General features: G+C 42.3%; 1 protein-coding gene across 1 annotated transcript in view; it reads right to left on the reverse strand.

The window, feature by feature from the left end:
- Positions 1-5047: 5047 nt before the first annotated feature.
- LOC140916628 (calcium-activated chloride channel regulator 1-like) overlaps positions 5048-18027 on the reverse strand; it is a 35008-nt gene continuing 22028 nt past the window's right edge. Inside the window, exons 11-16 of the mRNA XM_073358301.1 lie at positions 14842-15072; positions 13068-13338; positions 11199-11363; positions 9177-9413; positions 6783-7070; positions 5048-5396 (exon numbers count right to left, since the gene is read on the reverse strand). Coding sequence (XP_073214402.1) covers positions 5383-5396; positions 6783-7070; positions 9177-9413; positions 11199-11363; positions 13068-13338; positions 14842-15072 — 1206 coding nt within the window. The 3' untranslated portion in view covers positions 5048-5382. The remainder of the gene's footprint in view (positions 5397-6782; positions 7071-9176; positions 9414-11198; positions 11364-13067; positions 13339-14841; positions 15073-18027) is intronic.

Consider the following 18027-nt stretch of genomic DNA (forward strand, 5'->3'; position numbering starts at 1 on the left):
GGAAAGTTACTCACCTGTCATGGCTGAAAATTGTTCTAGTTCTGGAGCAGCATTTGGCCCCAAAGCAATGGTGTGAATGATTGAGCCACTGTTTTCTACCTCTTTAAGGCAACTGCTCATATATGTATCCTCTCCATCTGTCAGCAGTACAATTTCAGAACCATAGAGATTCGTGTATTTTTGTTTAATCACCTGAATTTAAAAGAGAATTTCAGGTGTTAGCAATGGGACTTCGTTGTAAATCAGAGGTGCGCAAACTACAGCCCGCGGGCCCGTTCTGCCCAGCTCCTGAGCTCCCAGCTGGGGAGGCTAGCCCCGGCCCCTCCCCTGCTGTCCCCTCTCCCCCACAGCCACGCTGCCGCATGGGCAGCGCTCTGGGTGGCGGGGCTGTGCGCTAATGCAGGACAGCATGGCAATGTGTCTGGCTCTGGCCGGGCGACGCATCTGCCAGACATGCTGCTCTGAGCGGCATGGTAAGGGGGCCAGGGTGGGAGGTTCCAGGGGTCAGTCAGGGGACAGGAAACAGGGGGCGGTTGGATAGGTGTGGGAGTCCTGGGGGGCCGTCAGGGGGCAGTTGAATGGGGTGGAGGTTCTGTGGGGGGGAGTTGGAAAGGTGTGGGAGTCCCGGGGGATCAGTCAAGGGGCAGGGGTGTGGATAGAGGTCGGGGCAGTCGGGGGAGGGGGTTTGGATTGGTGCGGAGTTCTGAGGGGGCAGGAAGTGGGAGGGGGTGATAGGGGGCGGGGGCCAGGCTGTTTGGGGAGGCACAGCCTTCCCTACCCAGCCGTCCATACAGTTTTTCAACCCCAATGTGGCCCTCGGGCCAAAAAATTTGCCCACCCCTGTTGTAAATGTTAGCTGCCCTAGCACATCTAGTGTCTATGTCAAGGGATATGGTTATCAGTGCAAGGCAAAATCATAGATACTAAGGTCAGAAGGGACCATTATGATCATCTAGTCTGACCTCCTGCACAACGCAGGCTACACCCACCCACCCACTCCTGTGAAAAACCTCACCTATGCCTGAGGTATTGAAGTCCTCAAATCGTGGTTTAAAGACTTCAAGGAGCAGAGAATCCTCCAGCAAGTGACCCGTGCCCCATGCTACAGAGGAAGGCGAAAAACCTCCAGGGCCTCTTCCAATCTGCCCTGGAGGAAAATTCCTTCCTGACCCCAAATATGGCGATCAGCTAAACCCTGAGCATATGGGCAAGATTCATCAGCCAGATATTACAGAAAATTCTTTCCTGGGTAACTCGGATCCCACCCCATCTAATATTCCATCACAGGCCATTGGGCCTATTTACCATGAATATTTAATTACCAAAACCATGTTATCCCATTATACCATCTCCTCCATAAACTTATCGAGTTTAATCTTAAAGCCAGATAGATCTTTTGCCCCCACTGCTTCCCTTGGAAGGCTATTCCAAAACTTCACTCCTCTGATGGTTAGAAACCTTAGTCTAATTTCTAGTCTAAATTTCCTGGTGGCCAGTTTATATCCATTTGTTCTTGTGTCCACATTGGTACTGAGCTTAAATAATTCCTCTCCCTCTCCGGTATTTATCCCTCTGATATATTTATAGAGAGCAATCATATCTTCCCTCAACGTTCTTTTAGTTAGGCTAAACAAGCCAAGCTCCTTGAGTCTCTTTCATAAGACAAGTTTTTCATTCCTCGGATCATCCTAGTAGCCCTTCTCTATACCTGTTCCAGTTTGAATTCATCCTTCTTAAACATGGGAGACCAGAACTGCACACAGTATTCCAGGTGAGGTCTCACCAGTGCCTTGTATAACGGTATTAAAACCTCCTTATCCCTACTGGAAATACCTCTCCTGATGCATCCCAAGACCGCATTAGCTTTTTTCACAGCCATATCACATTGGCAGCTCATAGTCCTCCTATGATCAACCAATACTCCAAGGTCCTTCTCCTCCTCCATTACTTCTAATTGATGCATCCCCAGCTTATAACTAAAATTCTTGTTATTAATCCCTAAATGCATAACCTTACACTTCTCACTATTAAATTTCATCCTGTTGGGGACACTTGGCACTACACTAGGTAACTCGGGAAGGTGGAAGACCACGAGTGTCGATGAAGCCCTCCTGCTCTATGCCCAGATAAACCAAGGCCCCTTTGCTTCTTGAACCCTCTGTGATCCTGCATAACACTGAGGAAGCTAGCACATGAACAGACAGGTTTGCACACGGCTAGCCAGCCAAGGCCAGCTTCGGCCTGGGAAACAGATAGATAAGGCAGAAATGTTTAGCAAAAACTGGTAACAAATAGGACCAAATAAGGCAAGGCTCGGGCAATGCTACTGAGGAAAAACACAACTGGCTGCTTTAGCTGATTGGCTACGGTATTGTACGGGGCAACAGGTAATTGGTTGCATAAGCTTGTGTAGTGAAATAGGAAAAGGTATAAAATGTATACTAGAATCTGCTGCACTGGGGCAGGATTTGAGACAGCTCAGTCTCCCTGCGCCCTATTTAGAGCTCCAAATAAATCTCTCTGCTTCTCCACCCCGTTGTGTTTATTGGGTGACGCACACTGGGCAATGAACCCCTGTTGTTGCTTGCCTCTGGCACTGGGTGCCGGCAACAATCCTATTACTATTACTCCAGTTTACAAGGTCATCCAGATCCTCCTGTATAATATCCCTGTCCTTCTCTAAATTGGCAATATGTCCCAGCTTTGTATCATCCGCAAACTTTATTAGCACACTCCCAGTTTTTGTGCCGAGGTCAGTAATGAAAAGATTAAATAAGATTGGTCCCAAAACTGATCCTTGAGGAACTCCACTGGTAACCTCCCTCCAGCCTGACAGTTCACCTTTCAGTAGGACCCATTGTAGTCTCCCCTTTAACCAATTCCTTATCCACCTTTCAATGTTCATATTGATCCCCATCTTTTCCAATTTAACAAATAATTCCCCATGTGGCACGGTATCAAACGCCTCACTGAAATCTAGGTAAATTAGATCCACTGCATTTCCTTTGTCTAAAAAATCTGTTACTTTCTCAAAGAAGGAGATCAGGTTCGTTTGGCACGATCCACCTTTTGTAAGGCCGTGTTGTATTTTGTCCCATTTACCATTGACTTCAATGTCCTTAACTACTTTCTCCTTCAAATTTTTTTCCAAGACCTTGCATACTACACATGTCAAACTAACAGGTCTGTAGTTACCCGGATCACTTTTTTTCCCTTTCTTAAAAATAGGAACTATGTTAGCAATTCACCAATCATACTGTACAACTCCTGAGTTTACAGATTCATTAAAAATTCTTGCTAATGGGCTTGCAATTTCAGATGCCAATTCCTTTAATATTCTTGGATGAAGATTATCTGGGCTCCCCGATTTAGTCCCGTTAAACTGTTTGAGTTTTGCTTCTACCTCAGATATGTCATGCCACCATTATCCCTAAGATCCTCTTTAGCCTTATTAAAGACTGAGGTAAAGTATTTGTTTAGATTTTGGGCCATGCCTAGATTATCCTTAACCTCCACTCCATCCTCAGTGTTTAGCGGTCCCACTTCTTCTTTCTTTGTTTTCTTCTTATTTATATGGCTATAGAATCTTTTACTATTGGTTTTAATTCCCTTTGCAAGGTCCAACGCTACTTGCCTTTTAGCCTGTCTCACTTTATCCCTACATGTTCTGACCTCAATAAGGTAGCTTTCCTTGCTGATCCCTTCCATCTTCTACTCCTTGTAGGCTTTCTGCTTTTTCTTAATCTCCTCTCTGAGATGCTTGCTCATCCAGCTTGGTCTACAACTCCTGCCTATGAATTTTTTCCCCTTTCTTCGGATGCAGGCTTCCGATAGCTTCTGCAGCTTTGATTTAAAGTAATTCAAGGAATGAAGGACCAGCCCTAAACACAGATCTCCATATACTGATGACAGTTTGATTGGTCAAACACTCCTAGGCTCCCAGGCCAATTTTTCTATCGGAAACAGCTCAGATATATATGATTGGGCAGGTCATCAGATGAAAAATCCTCTGTTCACCAGGGCTCGAGGTTAACTGAAAAATAAAAAGTAAAATACAATCCTCAATTCCCATGGTCTGTTCTGTTTTATTGATCTTTATGCATAACACATGGCACCGCCAAGCTTTCTGTTTATTACACAGATACTCTACTAATTACCTCCTTGTGTCCTATTCACCTACACCCTCAAAAAGTGAAGAATATCCCCAAAATGCACCAGAGAAAACAAAACTGGGAAGTTATATTGCCTTTACATGTAGAAGAGCAACTGTTAAATTCAATTTATGACTTTCACTTCATGTTATAAAAAAAATCATCTAGGAAACATAGAAATTGCACTAACCAATCAGACCCATGGTCCATCTGATCCCAGATACCTCTCTCAGACAGTGTTTGTTTTCACTAGTGATTTGTATTTAATATGTTTGTAAAAGCTAACATGGACATACCCCAAATGTTTGTTCTAGGCATAGTCTAAATGTGGTAACTACCTTGAGCTATCAGTTAATTAACTTATACAAAATCTGAGTGTAGCATACCCCTGTTAGCCAATACGTCTATATTGCTAAATATACTTCAGTGGAAGCAGTAAGAATCCCCAAAATGGACTGTGACATTCCCTAGGGTAGAATCCGGACGGTTGAGTAGCTGTGTCCCCTCAACTCTCCAATTGGGGTGCCTTTCACTGCGTGAAAAACTACCCCGGCCTGTTTATACACAGCCTCCAGCATGCAAAATCACTCCCAGCTGAATTATATGAGTGCATTTAGCCAGTCACTCCTGAATTGTATTGCAGAGTGACACCAGTAAATTCCCAGTCCAAGACTTGTCCCCAGAAATGTACATCTTGTACTGCCCAGCTCTTTCCTTCTGTACTGTACAAGCTTATAGAAAGTCCATCATTTCATAAATAGAAAATGATATGCACAAACTTTGCTATCTCAAATTACGTTTCTCAAACACTTCAATCCAGACATACACTGGTTTGGATAAAACAAGTTTATTAACTACAGAAAGATAGATTTTAAGTTATTACAAGTAATGAGGCAGAAAAGGCAGAATTGATTAAATAGAAATAAAAGGTAAAATTAATACCTAAGTAAAACTAAATGAATTTAAAACAAAAGGTTTCTCTCACCATATGCTTACAGCATTCTGGCTGGATTCCTTCAGCCAGGACCACTCCCCCAATTCAATGATGCTTCTTTTGTCTTTCAACTGTTGTTGATGCCATAAGGGGAGAGAGGTGATTTAGGGCCTCTCTTCCTCATTTTTATATCTTTTCCTCCTCTTTAAGAATCATCTTCATCTGGGGTTCAGGTGAAGCCAGTCAGTTTACATGGGAACCCCCAGCTGTGCCATTGCCAAGATGTAAAGTTCTTACTCACACCCTTCTTCCTGCCAAAGAATGGACACTTACCCCATTGATAGTCCATTTGATTGTGTTGACACATTGCTGAGGCTTCAGTTTGCCTTTTGCCACACATATTTTACAAGAACAATAATGATCAGCGAATTATGAGTTTTCAAATGATACCTCACAAGGCACAGTTTGTATAAGATTTATCATAGTTTTGTAAAAGTGGTGAACATAAGGGTACACGGTGTGTCACATGGACAATTATGGAATAATTTACCAAATGGAAAAGGTCCTCCCTAGACCCTGTTAGTGATGAGCTGATGACCTGAAGCATGAGGGTTTATGTCCCTTATAAAATAATTTCACCCCATCTAATGTAACTATAGATATTTTCATTATGCATAGAATGGATGATCCTTTCCCATTTCTGGAATGTCATATCACACAGCATGATGTTGCAAGTTGGGCTTGCAGGATATGGAAAAGGTGAGTGAAAAACCATCTGCTGAATAGCTTTTCCTCCTTGATGCCGCATGCAGTTGCTTCTATCATATGCTGTGATAGGTGGCATTCCTGCTAATTTGGCATGTATTGTCTTCTCTTCTACTATTTTGCTTTTGTTCTTTCGTTAATAGTTTAGAGTTGGAAGGTTGCATGTGTGATTGGTGATTATATCAGGAAGAAAGTGTTTTCCATATGCTCATTTGTGGATACTGTATGGCCCTGATCCTGATAATATTTAAATACCTGCATAACTCTCCTCCCATGAGTAGAGTTGTGCATGTACTTAAGTATTTGCAGGCTCAGGGCCAACAGAGGTATGTATTTTTATTTCCTACTCACTGTATGTAACTGAAAGGATGTGAAAGGTATGTATCTATCACATTTTTTATAAAATCTCATGTTCCTGATAGCTAAGCAACTGGAAAAAAAAATAGAAAGACACAGTTTTTGCTACTTTTTAAAAATAAAGCACAGAATACCTAAAATTGCAAAAATCTTGCAAGATTAGAATTAAATTATAATCTAGATTGTCATTTATACTCGTGTCTTACTCTACTGAGTACATGCTTTTAAAATCAGTATTTTGTCTATATACATGTACTGTAACATAGCATAAACTCATTGAAAGCAGAAGAGAAATACACATAAATGCACATCTATTTTAAAGTCAATTCACTTAATTTTCAAATGTATTAACAAATTATTTAAGTCTTCCCTTATGTATTTTAAAAATCACAAACAGAACAAATTAGGATAGATTCCTACTGAGCTTTCATCTTACAATTAGTTCTATTACATTCTGCTCTCAGGGCCTCACCTTCTATTTTTCTTGTGCAAAATGCAAACAGCTGTACTTACAGCTATTAATACAGCTGCTACACACCCAGCTACTATTAACACTATGGTTAAAACATTAATACCTTTATCACCAGGAACACTAGAAGACGAGGATTCCTTTGGAGGAAGAAACAGAGCTGCTTGTGCTATATTAGACACCTCTGAGGTCAGGGAAGCATTATCAATGGCACATATTGCAAAATATATTATGGTGCCATTTTCTATTGTGAAATTTTCTGGTTTAAACTGAAATGATTCTTTGGTGCCTGCAGGGTTAGGTACCAGACTAGAGGTATTCACGGAAGTAGCATTCTCAAAGATGTTTCTTAGGTCCAGAAGACTTTCACTCATTTTTATTATGTATCTTTCAGCTGGAAAAAGAAACATATTCAGGTAAGAATGTGTTAGTATGTGTATTACCCTATCTGTAAATGCAAGGATAGCACAGGATTTGTAGAACAATTTTGTATTTTTATTAACTACTCCTTGGGGGAATTCTGCACCAAAAAATTAAAAATTCTGCACTCACTATTTGAAAAGTCTGCAAAATTCTGCATATTTTATTTGTCAAAATAACACAATATAATCATGCCAGTTTCAGTTATTTTGGTAATTTATTTTAAAATGTCTGTCAGCAAGTATGTCTGTAACAATACAGACCAAAAAAGAAAGATTCTGGTAATTTTTTTTTGACAAATAGATTCCTTACTCAACATATTAATACAGAACTTTGTGTAATTCATTTAAATTACAATACAGAACTGTATTTCCTGCACCTGGCAGAAGCAGTGTAAAGGCTTGGGGGAGTCAGGGGCACCAGAGGAGCTGAGGGAAAAGGAAGACGCCTAGGAGTGAACATGGAGGGAGTTGAGTGGGAGAAGTTTTTTTTGGGGGGGTGGGGTCGGGGGGAGTAGGATTGCTAGAAAGTTGGAAAGCCTCCTCCATACAGTCCCTGGCTGAACCCTAGCCTCTCCCATTCAGTCAGGCTCATCTACCCCGTTTCCGCACCCCCTCGCCCCATCCCCATGGGTCTCTGCAGCCCCCTTTCCCCCTCTGCAGTCCCAACACTATCACCCCACTAGCTCCTGAGCCCATGCCCAGCTCTGTCCCCCCCACTAGCCATTCTGAACCCGTCTCTGACCCCCCACGCCCCAGCAGCCCTGTATGCCCCACTCTGTCGTAACCTGGCTCCATGGGCAGGGTGCTGTGATGAACTTCTACACCTGGGGGAATTCTGCAGCACTGGGCATAGAATTTTGTGTTTTCCTGCATAAAATACATTTTGGCTAAGAAGTGCTGCATTTCTTCCTTGTGTCCACTAGAGGCTGCTGTGGTGCCAGAACAGCCAGCATAAATGCAGCAGGCCGTTTTGGTGCCACAGTGGCCTCTAGTGGGCATGACATGGAACTGCAGCACTTCTTAGGCAAAATGACAGGTTTCAGAGTAGCAGCCGTGTTAGTCTGTATCCGCAAAAAGAACAGGAGTACTTGTGGCACCTTAGAGACTAAGAGACTAAGCTTATGCTCTAATAAATTTGTTAGTCTCTAAGGTGCCACAAGTACTCCTGTTCTTCTTAGGCAAAATGTTTTTTATGTGGGAAAATTCAAAAGTATGTGAGACAGAGGAATTCCATGCGTTCGCAGATGCACAGAATTCTCCCAGGAGTAATCCTTCTAACTGAGGTTATTCTTCCATTGCTGGCTACTCTAGCTATAAGGCTGTTTTGAGCCAGATGAGTAGTGCAAAGTAGCCACATATCAGAACCTAGGCCAGTGCTTTGGGGGTTTAATGGAGTTTTTGGTTTGTTCCCTGATGAGCTGGTTGCCAAAAGCTGTAGGCATATGTAAAAATGTTAATCTGAAGCTGCTCTCTGTGTGACTGCAGGTTGTCTATCTTAACCTCTCTGTGGCTTGTGCTGATGTGCACACTGTAACATAACAGAATCACGGGACCTGGTTACAACATACTTAAAATGTGTATTATAGAGGAGACCTAGCTGTGTGCCATAAATGGACTAAAGCCTTGGACTGTCCATGGTGTAACTGGGTCCCCTGATTTATGTATAGTGCAGTGTAGACAGGGGCGAAGCCTTGGAAGAGTCACTGGTGAGCGTGTTTTTTATTTAATTTGTTTGCCTTTTTAAGCTAGCATTGGCTGGTTCGTATAAAAGTTTTGCATTTCTGCTGTAAATGTCTCAGAGTTAGGGAATATTACATGTTTCTCAAATAGTTTTTGAAGGATTAAGGGGGACTAACATGAAAAGCATATTGATCAGGTAATTTATTGGTTACCCTGAGGCCTGATCTACACTAGGAAATCTAGAGAGAAAATCTAGTGGAGGCCAGGCCATAGTGATGGTGAAATTTTGCAGATGGCAAAGACGTAACTTTTGTCCTCTGCTTGGCGTAGTATGTAATTTCAGATAACTGATAAAAATGGATCACTTCCAGATGACTAAAACAAAACTTCCAATTTACCTTGTCCCACATCAAAGTCATTCCCGGGAGCTGTCCAAGACAAGTGAATTTTATTTTCTTCATACTGAGCCTCCAGGTCAATAATTTTACAGGGTGGGAACACATCTGTAGTTCCTCTTGAAGGAACTTTCTCCACTACAAAAGAACCTCCTGATGCAACTCTGTTGAAACTTCCTAGCTTCGCTTGAATTTCATCATCACTAACTTCAGGCCTCGGGGCATTCATTTTGATTTCACCTGCCCCAAAAGAAAAAAATTGCTAATGTTATTTGAACATTACAAAACTCTAAATCATAACACACTTTCTTTTTATTTAGCATTCCTTCTCTTATTCTTAATCTTAATCTCATTTTTAATCTACTTTTTTCTTTGTCTTATGCAAACATAGTGCAAATATTAGTGCAGCTCAGACAGAAAACAAAGTGAACTTCAGGAACCTGCATCCTTGCACAAAACTAAGGCAGACCCCAAAAACAAAACAGATTTCAAGGGCAGTTGAAAGTAGCAACAGTGCCTATTATCAGGTAGGGTGTTTAAGGTATTGAGCAGGTGTCAGTGGGAAGTGGTTGTGATAAGGTAGCTTCCACCCATCTCTTCCGAGGCATTGCTGCAGAATTACAACCTTGTAGGCATTTCCTTACTTTTCTGGGTCTAAGTTGGACACATTTTTATGCAGACTTTTTAAATTCTGTATATTCTAAGTTTCTAGAAATACAAAAAATTCTGTCTGTGTGTGCGTATGCAAGAAAGAGAGAGAGAGAGAGAAAGAGGATATGAAATGCAAAAACTAATATTAATCCACCATTAAGGTTGAGAAGTCAGGCACTCAAAAGTCAAGAAATTCCAAAACCGAAGTTTTCTATTACCACATTTTTTACGGTCATGTTGCACAATTTGTCTGGGTCTTTTTGGTACTGGCAAAATAACATGAAGGTTTATATTTAAAAAGGAAAACTGGAATAGGAAATCCTACTTTGTGCAAGGTAGCCAAGTGAACACTGAGGTACAAATCTTAACTGTTGGAACTTCCTGAGGTTTTTGGGTGCCTTACAGCTCAGCCTTCAAGAGTGGTCCTTACACAGTAGAGCTGCCACTCTGTGTACCCAGAATCAGATTAAATGACAAAAAATCAGTTTCTATTTTCCCCCAAACCAAGTTCCATTTGCATGGCCAACTGTTCAACTATTCTCTTCAAACTATGTCCCCAGTTACACCTGCACAATCCCACTGATGGCCATAGTGTTGTATAGATGTAAGTGAGCATGGCATTTGGCCTTCAGATTATGGAGACAATGCACAAACCAGAAAGAACACAACTTGATATTGACAGACTCACAACTAGGCTGAGTCTGCAGGGCTGGGAGTTAGAACAGCCGTGTTGCCAACCTCTAACTAGCACAAATTTGTTCTGGAGTGATTGAGACAAAAGTGTAGAATTCGACAATACTAATTTTACAAAGACACTTCAGAATAAAGCTATATATTTAATGATGAATTAATTGTATTTTTTTCACTTAATTTCCCTGGGGATTTTAGGTCAAAACAGAAATGCAAAAATAAGGGAAAGAGGAAAAAATATACTAAGTCACACCACACTTGTAACAGACTCACTGTTAAAGTATCATTAACTGAGGCTTCATTGATTGATAAGGCTTAAGCAGTACAATCTTAATAGCAGCATTCATACCTTTGGTTTCTAGAACTGAGAAACTTTAGCACACAGATGCCTAATGGAAAGAGTCCTGAACAATGTGTCCAGAAAACCCAACAGAAGAACAGAAAACATGTGGATGCATTAAACTGATAACTTTAAACTTTCATAACTTTGAAACTGAAAGATGCATATAATAAACGTTATAGTTAAAAAAGCATTTTTGTGTAGCTAAATTATCTCCCGTTCACCTTTATTTTACACACACACACACAAACACACACACACTATCTCCCGTTCACCTTTATTTTACACACACACACACACACACACACACACAGAGTGTTTTCTACTTCATGAATGTTCCTTACCGTTTTCTATATAGCCTGGTATATACAAGGCTCGACTCTGCCTGCGGCCAAGTCTGACAGTCTTATCTTTCCCTTGGACACGCACTTTTAAGTTGTATCTACCATTTCCCTTGAAAGATGTAAAGTACTTTGAATAAATTCCATCATTCTTGGTAATATCAGCACCTTGACATACAAATATATCCAAACAAAGTACCTTTTGTTAAGCAAGGACATTTGTTGCTGTCGAGCCTACTCTTGCTTCTATTGAAGAGTTTTGATATGGACCTAGGTGAAAACAGGATCGGTCCCATTGTGATGACATAAGCTCATTAAATATTTAACTGGAGATAACAATGTAGCATTAAAACATGTAGCTGTGTATTTACTGTTATTTTCAATAATAGCCACTAGTGTACTAGTTCTAAACGACTTAGTAATTCTCTGTAGTTCTCTGGTTTGTGGAGCCCTTCGTGGTGATGTGCAGACTAAAACTCTTTGAGATTGCAGCAATGGTGGAATGTAGGGTTGTGGGGAGGAGAGAGCCTGCAGCCTGTACTACGTGGTTCAGAGAATGGAGAAGTTGGAGATTGATCACATCTCCTCTGTAGGCACAGTAGCATTTGAAAAGGAGAATAATAATCTATGTAACTCATCCTTTTGAAGGAGAAGTTTTTAACATAGCTCTACTGCCTATATAGCATGTGACAAGCTATAGAAACAGACTCTCACTCTCCTGTTCTGCCTCCTGCATCCCCTCTGGAGGGCACACAAGTAAGTAAAATATACCTAAGTTCAAACAGTGAGTATGGCTGAATCAGGCCCACAAGACCCCCTTCTGTCCCTGTGCTGGCTATTTGCATCAGGGGTAACAGCACAGGAAAGGAAGAAAGCTCTGCACAGCCACTACACACCCTCCTTCTTGGCGCAGTTTCTCTCTCCTCCTTCCCAACACACCCAACAGTGTAGCTGTGCCAGCATGTCAGGGCACACATGCTGCACCACTTTAGACCCAGTGCAGTTTACTCCCATCTTGACCAGAGTCACAGTCTCCTCTCACTTGCTGCCCCTTAGTCTGTGCTCATGGCATAGCTGTGTCTGAACCCTTAATGGTAAGCTTGGAAGTAGCATCCAGAGGCAGATTCTAAAACACATACCGCAAAATGGGGATTGTAGAAATTTTTCTAGACAAAATGTAAAGAAACTGTGGTGAAGATGAGAAACCACCCAGCAGCATGGAAGGGGTTAAAGAGAGCCTTTCGGCCCAGCTCGCCCTGCCCTGTTATACCTGCAGCCAATGTCAGGTCTGAAAGGGAGAGAAAAGGAGGGAGCCTGGCTCTGTTCGGAGCTGACTAGTGAAGAAACAGGAACTCGCTGCCTCCTTACCTGAGGGAAGGGTCACTAGGCTGCCAGCTGAGGCAGCCACCAGGAGCCAAGTACTGTCTTCCTGGCCAAGGGAGCTGGAGAAAGAGGCCTAGGAGCACGGGGCCTAAGAGGAACCCAGGGGAACAAAGCTCAGACACCTGGTGGGGGTCCTGACCCCACTAAACTTATGTCTGCCCTGCCTAGAATGATCTGGGACTGCAGATCAGGGACTGCAGCAGGATGCTGCCCAAGGTCCACAGGAGGGTGCTACTAGAGACAAGCCACCACAGGAACTTGGACTAAAGGGGCCATGCCCCAAACTGAAGGGGAAGGAGAAGGAAGTAGCCCAGGGCTGTGGACATAGACTTTGTGCTGGGATGTCCCCTACTCAGGGATTGACTTACAGAGGGCCGTGCCTTAAAGACTGAGGCACCTCAACCACAGAAGCAGGGGGCAGGAAGTCAAGTATTCCAACCAGCACTCCAACCTCCAAACCCCTGGAACAGAAACCTGTAATAAGATTACCTGAACCATCATCAAGGAGTTTGAGATCCATTGCAGATCCAGTCTGTGGTTCAACAGTGGCCATCACGGTTGCACCAAGAACAGGCAAAAATCCTTGACTAACTTCTGCATAAATCACCATTGGATTAGGGAAGTTGTTTGTATCCTTATTCATGTGGGCTTTCACAGTCACTGGAGGCACAGCCAAAGATGCTGCTCGAGACGTTACTATCATTGATATGACTTGAGAATCTGTGTGGTTATTTTGAATCCAGTAATACCAATCTCCCACCTGCAAATCAAATATATGAAGTATAAAAATATAAGACTTTATTAGTCTAAGGGCAGCTTTGTGTTTCCCTTAGCTAATTATTATCTTAGTTCAGGGGAGAGGCACAAAGGCCAGTTAGGGTATTACTACAGGACCACACTTAAGGTGATTTGGGTACCTTACTCATGATTCTTCGTGGTCTCAAATGTTTGGTTTCTTTTAAATTTAACCTATATCTGAATTTTCTCAGTTTTAGCGGTGGATGTTTGAGAATGATCACATTCTTGGAAGGATTTGAATCCTTATGTTGTTGATATGCACACTCTACTCCTGGGGGAATTCTGTGCCAAAAAAATAAAAATTCTGCACCCAATATTTGAAAATTCTGCAAAATTCTGAATATTTTTTCAAAATAACACAATAGAATCATGCCAGTTTCAATTATTTTGGTAATTTATTTTAAAATATCTGTCAGCAAGTATGCCTGTAACAATACAGACCAAAAAAGAAAGATTCTGGTAATTTTTTTTTTTTTACAAATGGATTCCTTACTAGGCATATTAATACAGAACATTGTGTAATTCATTTAAATTACAGTACAGAACTGTATTTCCTGCACCTGTCAGAAGCAGTGCAAAGGCTTATGGCAGGGGCAACGGAGGAGCTAGCCTAGGAGTGAACGTGGAAGGAGTTGGGTCGGAGAAGTTTTTTCTGGGTGGGGGCGGGGGGAGGAATTGCTAGGTAATTCGGAAGCCTCCCCCATGCAGACCCTGGCTGACCCCAAGCCTTTCCCATTCAGTCAGGCTCATCTGCCCCTGTTCCCACACCCCCCCCACCCAATGGGTCTCTGCAGCCCCCTTCCCCCATCCTCAGGCTCAATGCTGTCACCCACTAGCTTGTGAGCCCATGCCCCAGTCTGTCCCCTCTCCCACTAGCCATTCTGATCCCCTGTCTGTGACCCCCAGCAGCCCTATATGCCCCACTCTGTCCTAACCTGGCTCCATGGGCAGGGTGCTGGGATGAACTTCTACTCCTGCGGGAATTCTGCAGCATTGGGCATAGAATTTTGTATTTTCCTACATAAAATACATTTTGCCTAAGAAGTGCTGCCGTTCTTCCTTATGCCCACCAGAGGCCGCTGGTGGGAAAGAGGCAGAACTGCAGCTCATCTTAGGCAAAACGTTTTTTATTCAGAAAATTTCAGAAAATACAAAATTATGCAAGACAGAGGAATTCCGTGCATCCGCAGATACACAGAATCCCCCCAGGAATAACCTTAACTTCACCTGAATTCAGTGTTTTGTTTGGGAATCTTGTATACTTGGGATGCGTATAGTGCATAATAATAAATTTGGAGGAGCACAAATGACAGTTTCGTTACCCAACTTCCATTGCAAGTCAATGAAGTTGCCCCAATGATAATGGGTCCATTATGGAGTTGTGTTTAACTTCTAAAAAGAGAAGGTGCATTTTAATCTATGAAAATGTTAACATGTTTGGATAATAAAAGAGTTTAGTCTTTACCTCTGCAGTGCCTGCTATATTCAGTCGAGCTGTTCGGAGGTTTAGAACACTAACTGTGAAGTCTGACGTTCTATATTCTTTTCCTTTTGGATCCCTCAGTAAAATGTCTAGTGGAGATGTGATTCCATCCCATGTAACTACAAAGAAGGTGTCATTTCCCACAGTGCTATCTACAGTCACTGTACCATTCATCCACTGCTTAACTGCGACACTCCGAGCTGTACTTTCAAGCTGTTAGACAAACAAAATATGTTTTACGGCAAGTTAGCAGATAAACACTTAAAATACCAGTAATTTCAGAGTGATTCATTTTCCTCTTAAAGGGAAGAACAAATCAATATTTTGTCTATTCAGAGGGCACCTCGACTGGCTGGTGGACAACTGACCCACTGCTGGAAGAGGGGACAGAGGAGCATTAATGCTGTCACAGGCCTGTTGGCACCCCCCTGAGCAGGTCTCTGCTGTTCTGTGCAGAGCTGAGGGTTGTGCAAAGGAGACAGAAGCCTCCTGCCACTGTGCCTCCACACATGGGGAACTAGCAGGAGAGTGAGGGCCACGTGGATTAGCCATTGAAGGGAGTGGAATGATGAAGCCCTGAGCACATTTTTTTAATGCCCATTTGCAGAGTACAATTGCTTAAGAATGTGAAAATATAGTAACCAAGCGTCTCCTTCCACTTCTATGTGTGGTCTATCCACCTCGCTATGAAATCACTTCTGTGCAGGAGATCAGTGCTACATTTCCTCTGCAGCTTGTCCGCCTGCTTCCAGAAAGACCGCACAATGAAAGAGCGATACAACCACAGGTAGAGACAACAGAAAAGCAATGAGAGAGACAGACAGAAATAATAAAACACAGCAAGGAGAGAAACAAGATTTCCTTTACCAACACTGATGTTGCACAGTGATTATGTGGGCCAGTAGAATTAACAGATGAGCTACCAATAGGAGTTTTATAGTGGCCCCCTGGAGTACCAGGCTGCAAGTAGATTTGCTCTCTCCTGTTTTATGAATTACAAAAACTACAATTAGAAAAGTACCTTTTAATAAAATATTTTTCTGTTTAGGATAAAAAATGGGAAACTAGATACTGGAACGCAATTGCAAAGGTCACTTGGACAGACATTTGAGAGTCAGGTGCTAAGATGATACTATAGGGATGAGATTTGTATAAATGCTTAGGAAGTGTGGTAAAATCCCAGAAAATAAAGAAACATTTTGCTTTCTTTCTCTTGAATAGATGTGATAGTGGAGCTACAAAACAGAAAATCTAATAATAATGGGGATTTCAACTATCTCCATATGGACTGGAAACATGTCACCTCAGGATGGGATACAGATATAATTTCTAGACACTAATTTTTGGAGCACCTAGTCCAGGAACCCAGAAAAGGAGATTCATTTCTTAATTTAGTCCTAACTGGCACACAGGATCTGGTCCAAGAGGTGAATACAGGTGAACCGCATAGTAATAGCACTAATAATGTAATTAAATTTAATATCCTAGTAGGGGGAAAGTACCAAAGAAATCCATCACAGCATCATTTAACTTCAAAAAGGGGAACTACAAAAAATGAGGAGGCTAGTTAAACGTAAATTAAAAGGAACAGTCACAAGAGTGAAATGCCTTCAAACCGCATGGAAACTTTTAAAAAACACATAACAGAGGCTCAAACTATCTGTATACCCCCCAATAAGAAAACAAAACAGGAAGAGGACCAAAACAATGCCACCATCATTAAACAGTAAAGCAGAGTAAATAGATGTGGTTAGAGTCAAAAAGACAAGTTTTAAAAACTGGAAGTCAAATCCCACTAAGGAAAATAGAAAGGAACAAACTCTGGCAACTCAAGTATAAAAGTTTAATTAGGCCACAAAAGAATTTAAAGAACAACTAGCAAAAGAGACAAAAGATCCACTGGATGATCAAGGTGCTAAAGGAGCACTCAAGGATGACAAGGCTGTTGTGGTGATGCTAAATGAATTCTTAGCATTGGTCTTCACTCACTGCAGTGGATGTGAGGGAGATTCCCACACCTGACCAACGCTTTTTAAGTGACAAATTTGAGGAACTGTCCCATATTGAGATGCCAGTGGAGGTTTTGGAACAAATAGATAAATTAAACAGTAATAACTCACCAGGACTAGATGGTATTCACCCAAGAATTCTGAAGTAACTCATACATAAAATTGCAGGACTACTAAGGGCATGTCTACACTTACCTCTGGAGAGATCGATCCAGCGGGGGTCGATTTATCGCATCTAGTGAAGACGCGATAAATCGACTGCCGAGCACTCTCCCGTCGACTCCAGTACTCCACTGGAGCAAGAAGCGTAGGCAGAGTCAACGGGGGAGCATCAGCAGTTGACCTACCGCAGTGAAGACACCGTGGTAAGTAGATCTAAGTACGCCGACTTCAGCTACGTTATGCACGTAGCTGAAGTTGTGTAACTTAGCTCAATCCCTCCCCACTCCCACCCCAAGTATAGACCAGGCCTAACTGTGGTATGTAACTTATTGCTTAAATCAGTCTCTGTATCAGATGACTGGAGGTTGGCTAATGTAAAGCCAATCTTTTTAAAAAGGCTCCAGAGGTGATCCTGGCCAGTAAGCCTAACTTCAGTACCAGGGAAACTGATTGAAACAATAATAAAGAACAGAATTATCAGACATACGGATTAACATGATATGTTGAGGAAGAGTCAAAATGGTTTTTGGAAAGAGAAATCCATGCCTCACACATCTATTAGAATTCTTTGAGGGTGTCAGTAAGCATGTGGATAAGAGTGATCCAGTGGATATAGTTGTGATGAAGCAGAGAAACTGCCTGCTATCATGGAAGGGGTTAAAGAGATCATTTTGGGCCCAGCTAGCCTCACCCAATTATACTGACAGACACTACCAGGCCTGGAGGAAAGATAAAAGGAGGGAGCCTGGCTCTGTTCTGGCTGACTGGTGAAGAGGCAGGATCTAGCTGTCTCCCTACCTGAGGGGAAGGATCACCAGTCTGCAAGCCAGGGCAGCCACTACAAAACAAGCACGGTCTCCCTGGCCAAAGGAGACTGTGGAAGAGGCTTAGGAACACCCGGCCTACAAAATAACAGGTACCTTGTGGGAGTCTGATCCCACCAAACTTATGGTTGCCCTGCCTGGAGGGACCAGGGCTGCAACAGGATGCTGCCCAG

Source organism: Lepidochelys kempii, chromosome 8, assembly GCF_965140265.1.
Source record: "Lepidochelys kempii isolate rLepKem1 chromosome 8, rLepKem1.hap2, whole genome shotgun sequence".
Lineage (NCBI taxonomy): Eukaryota > Metazoa > Chordata > Testudines > Cheloniidae > Lepidochelys > Lepidochelys kempii.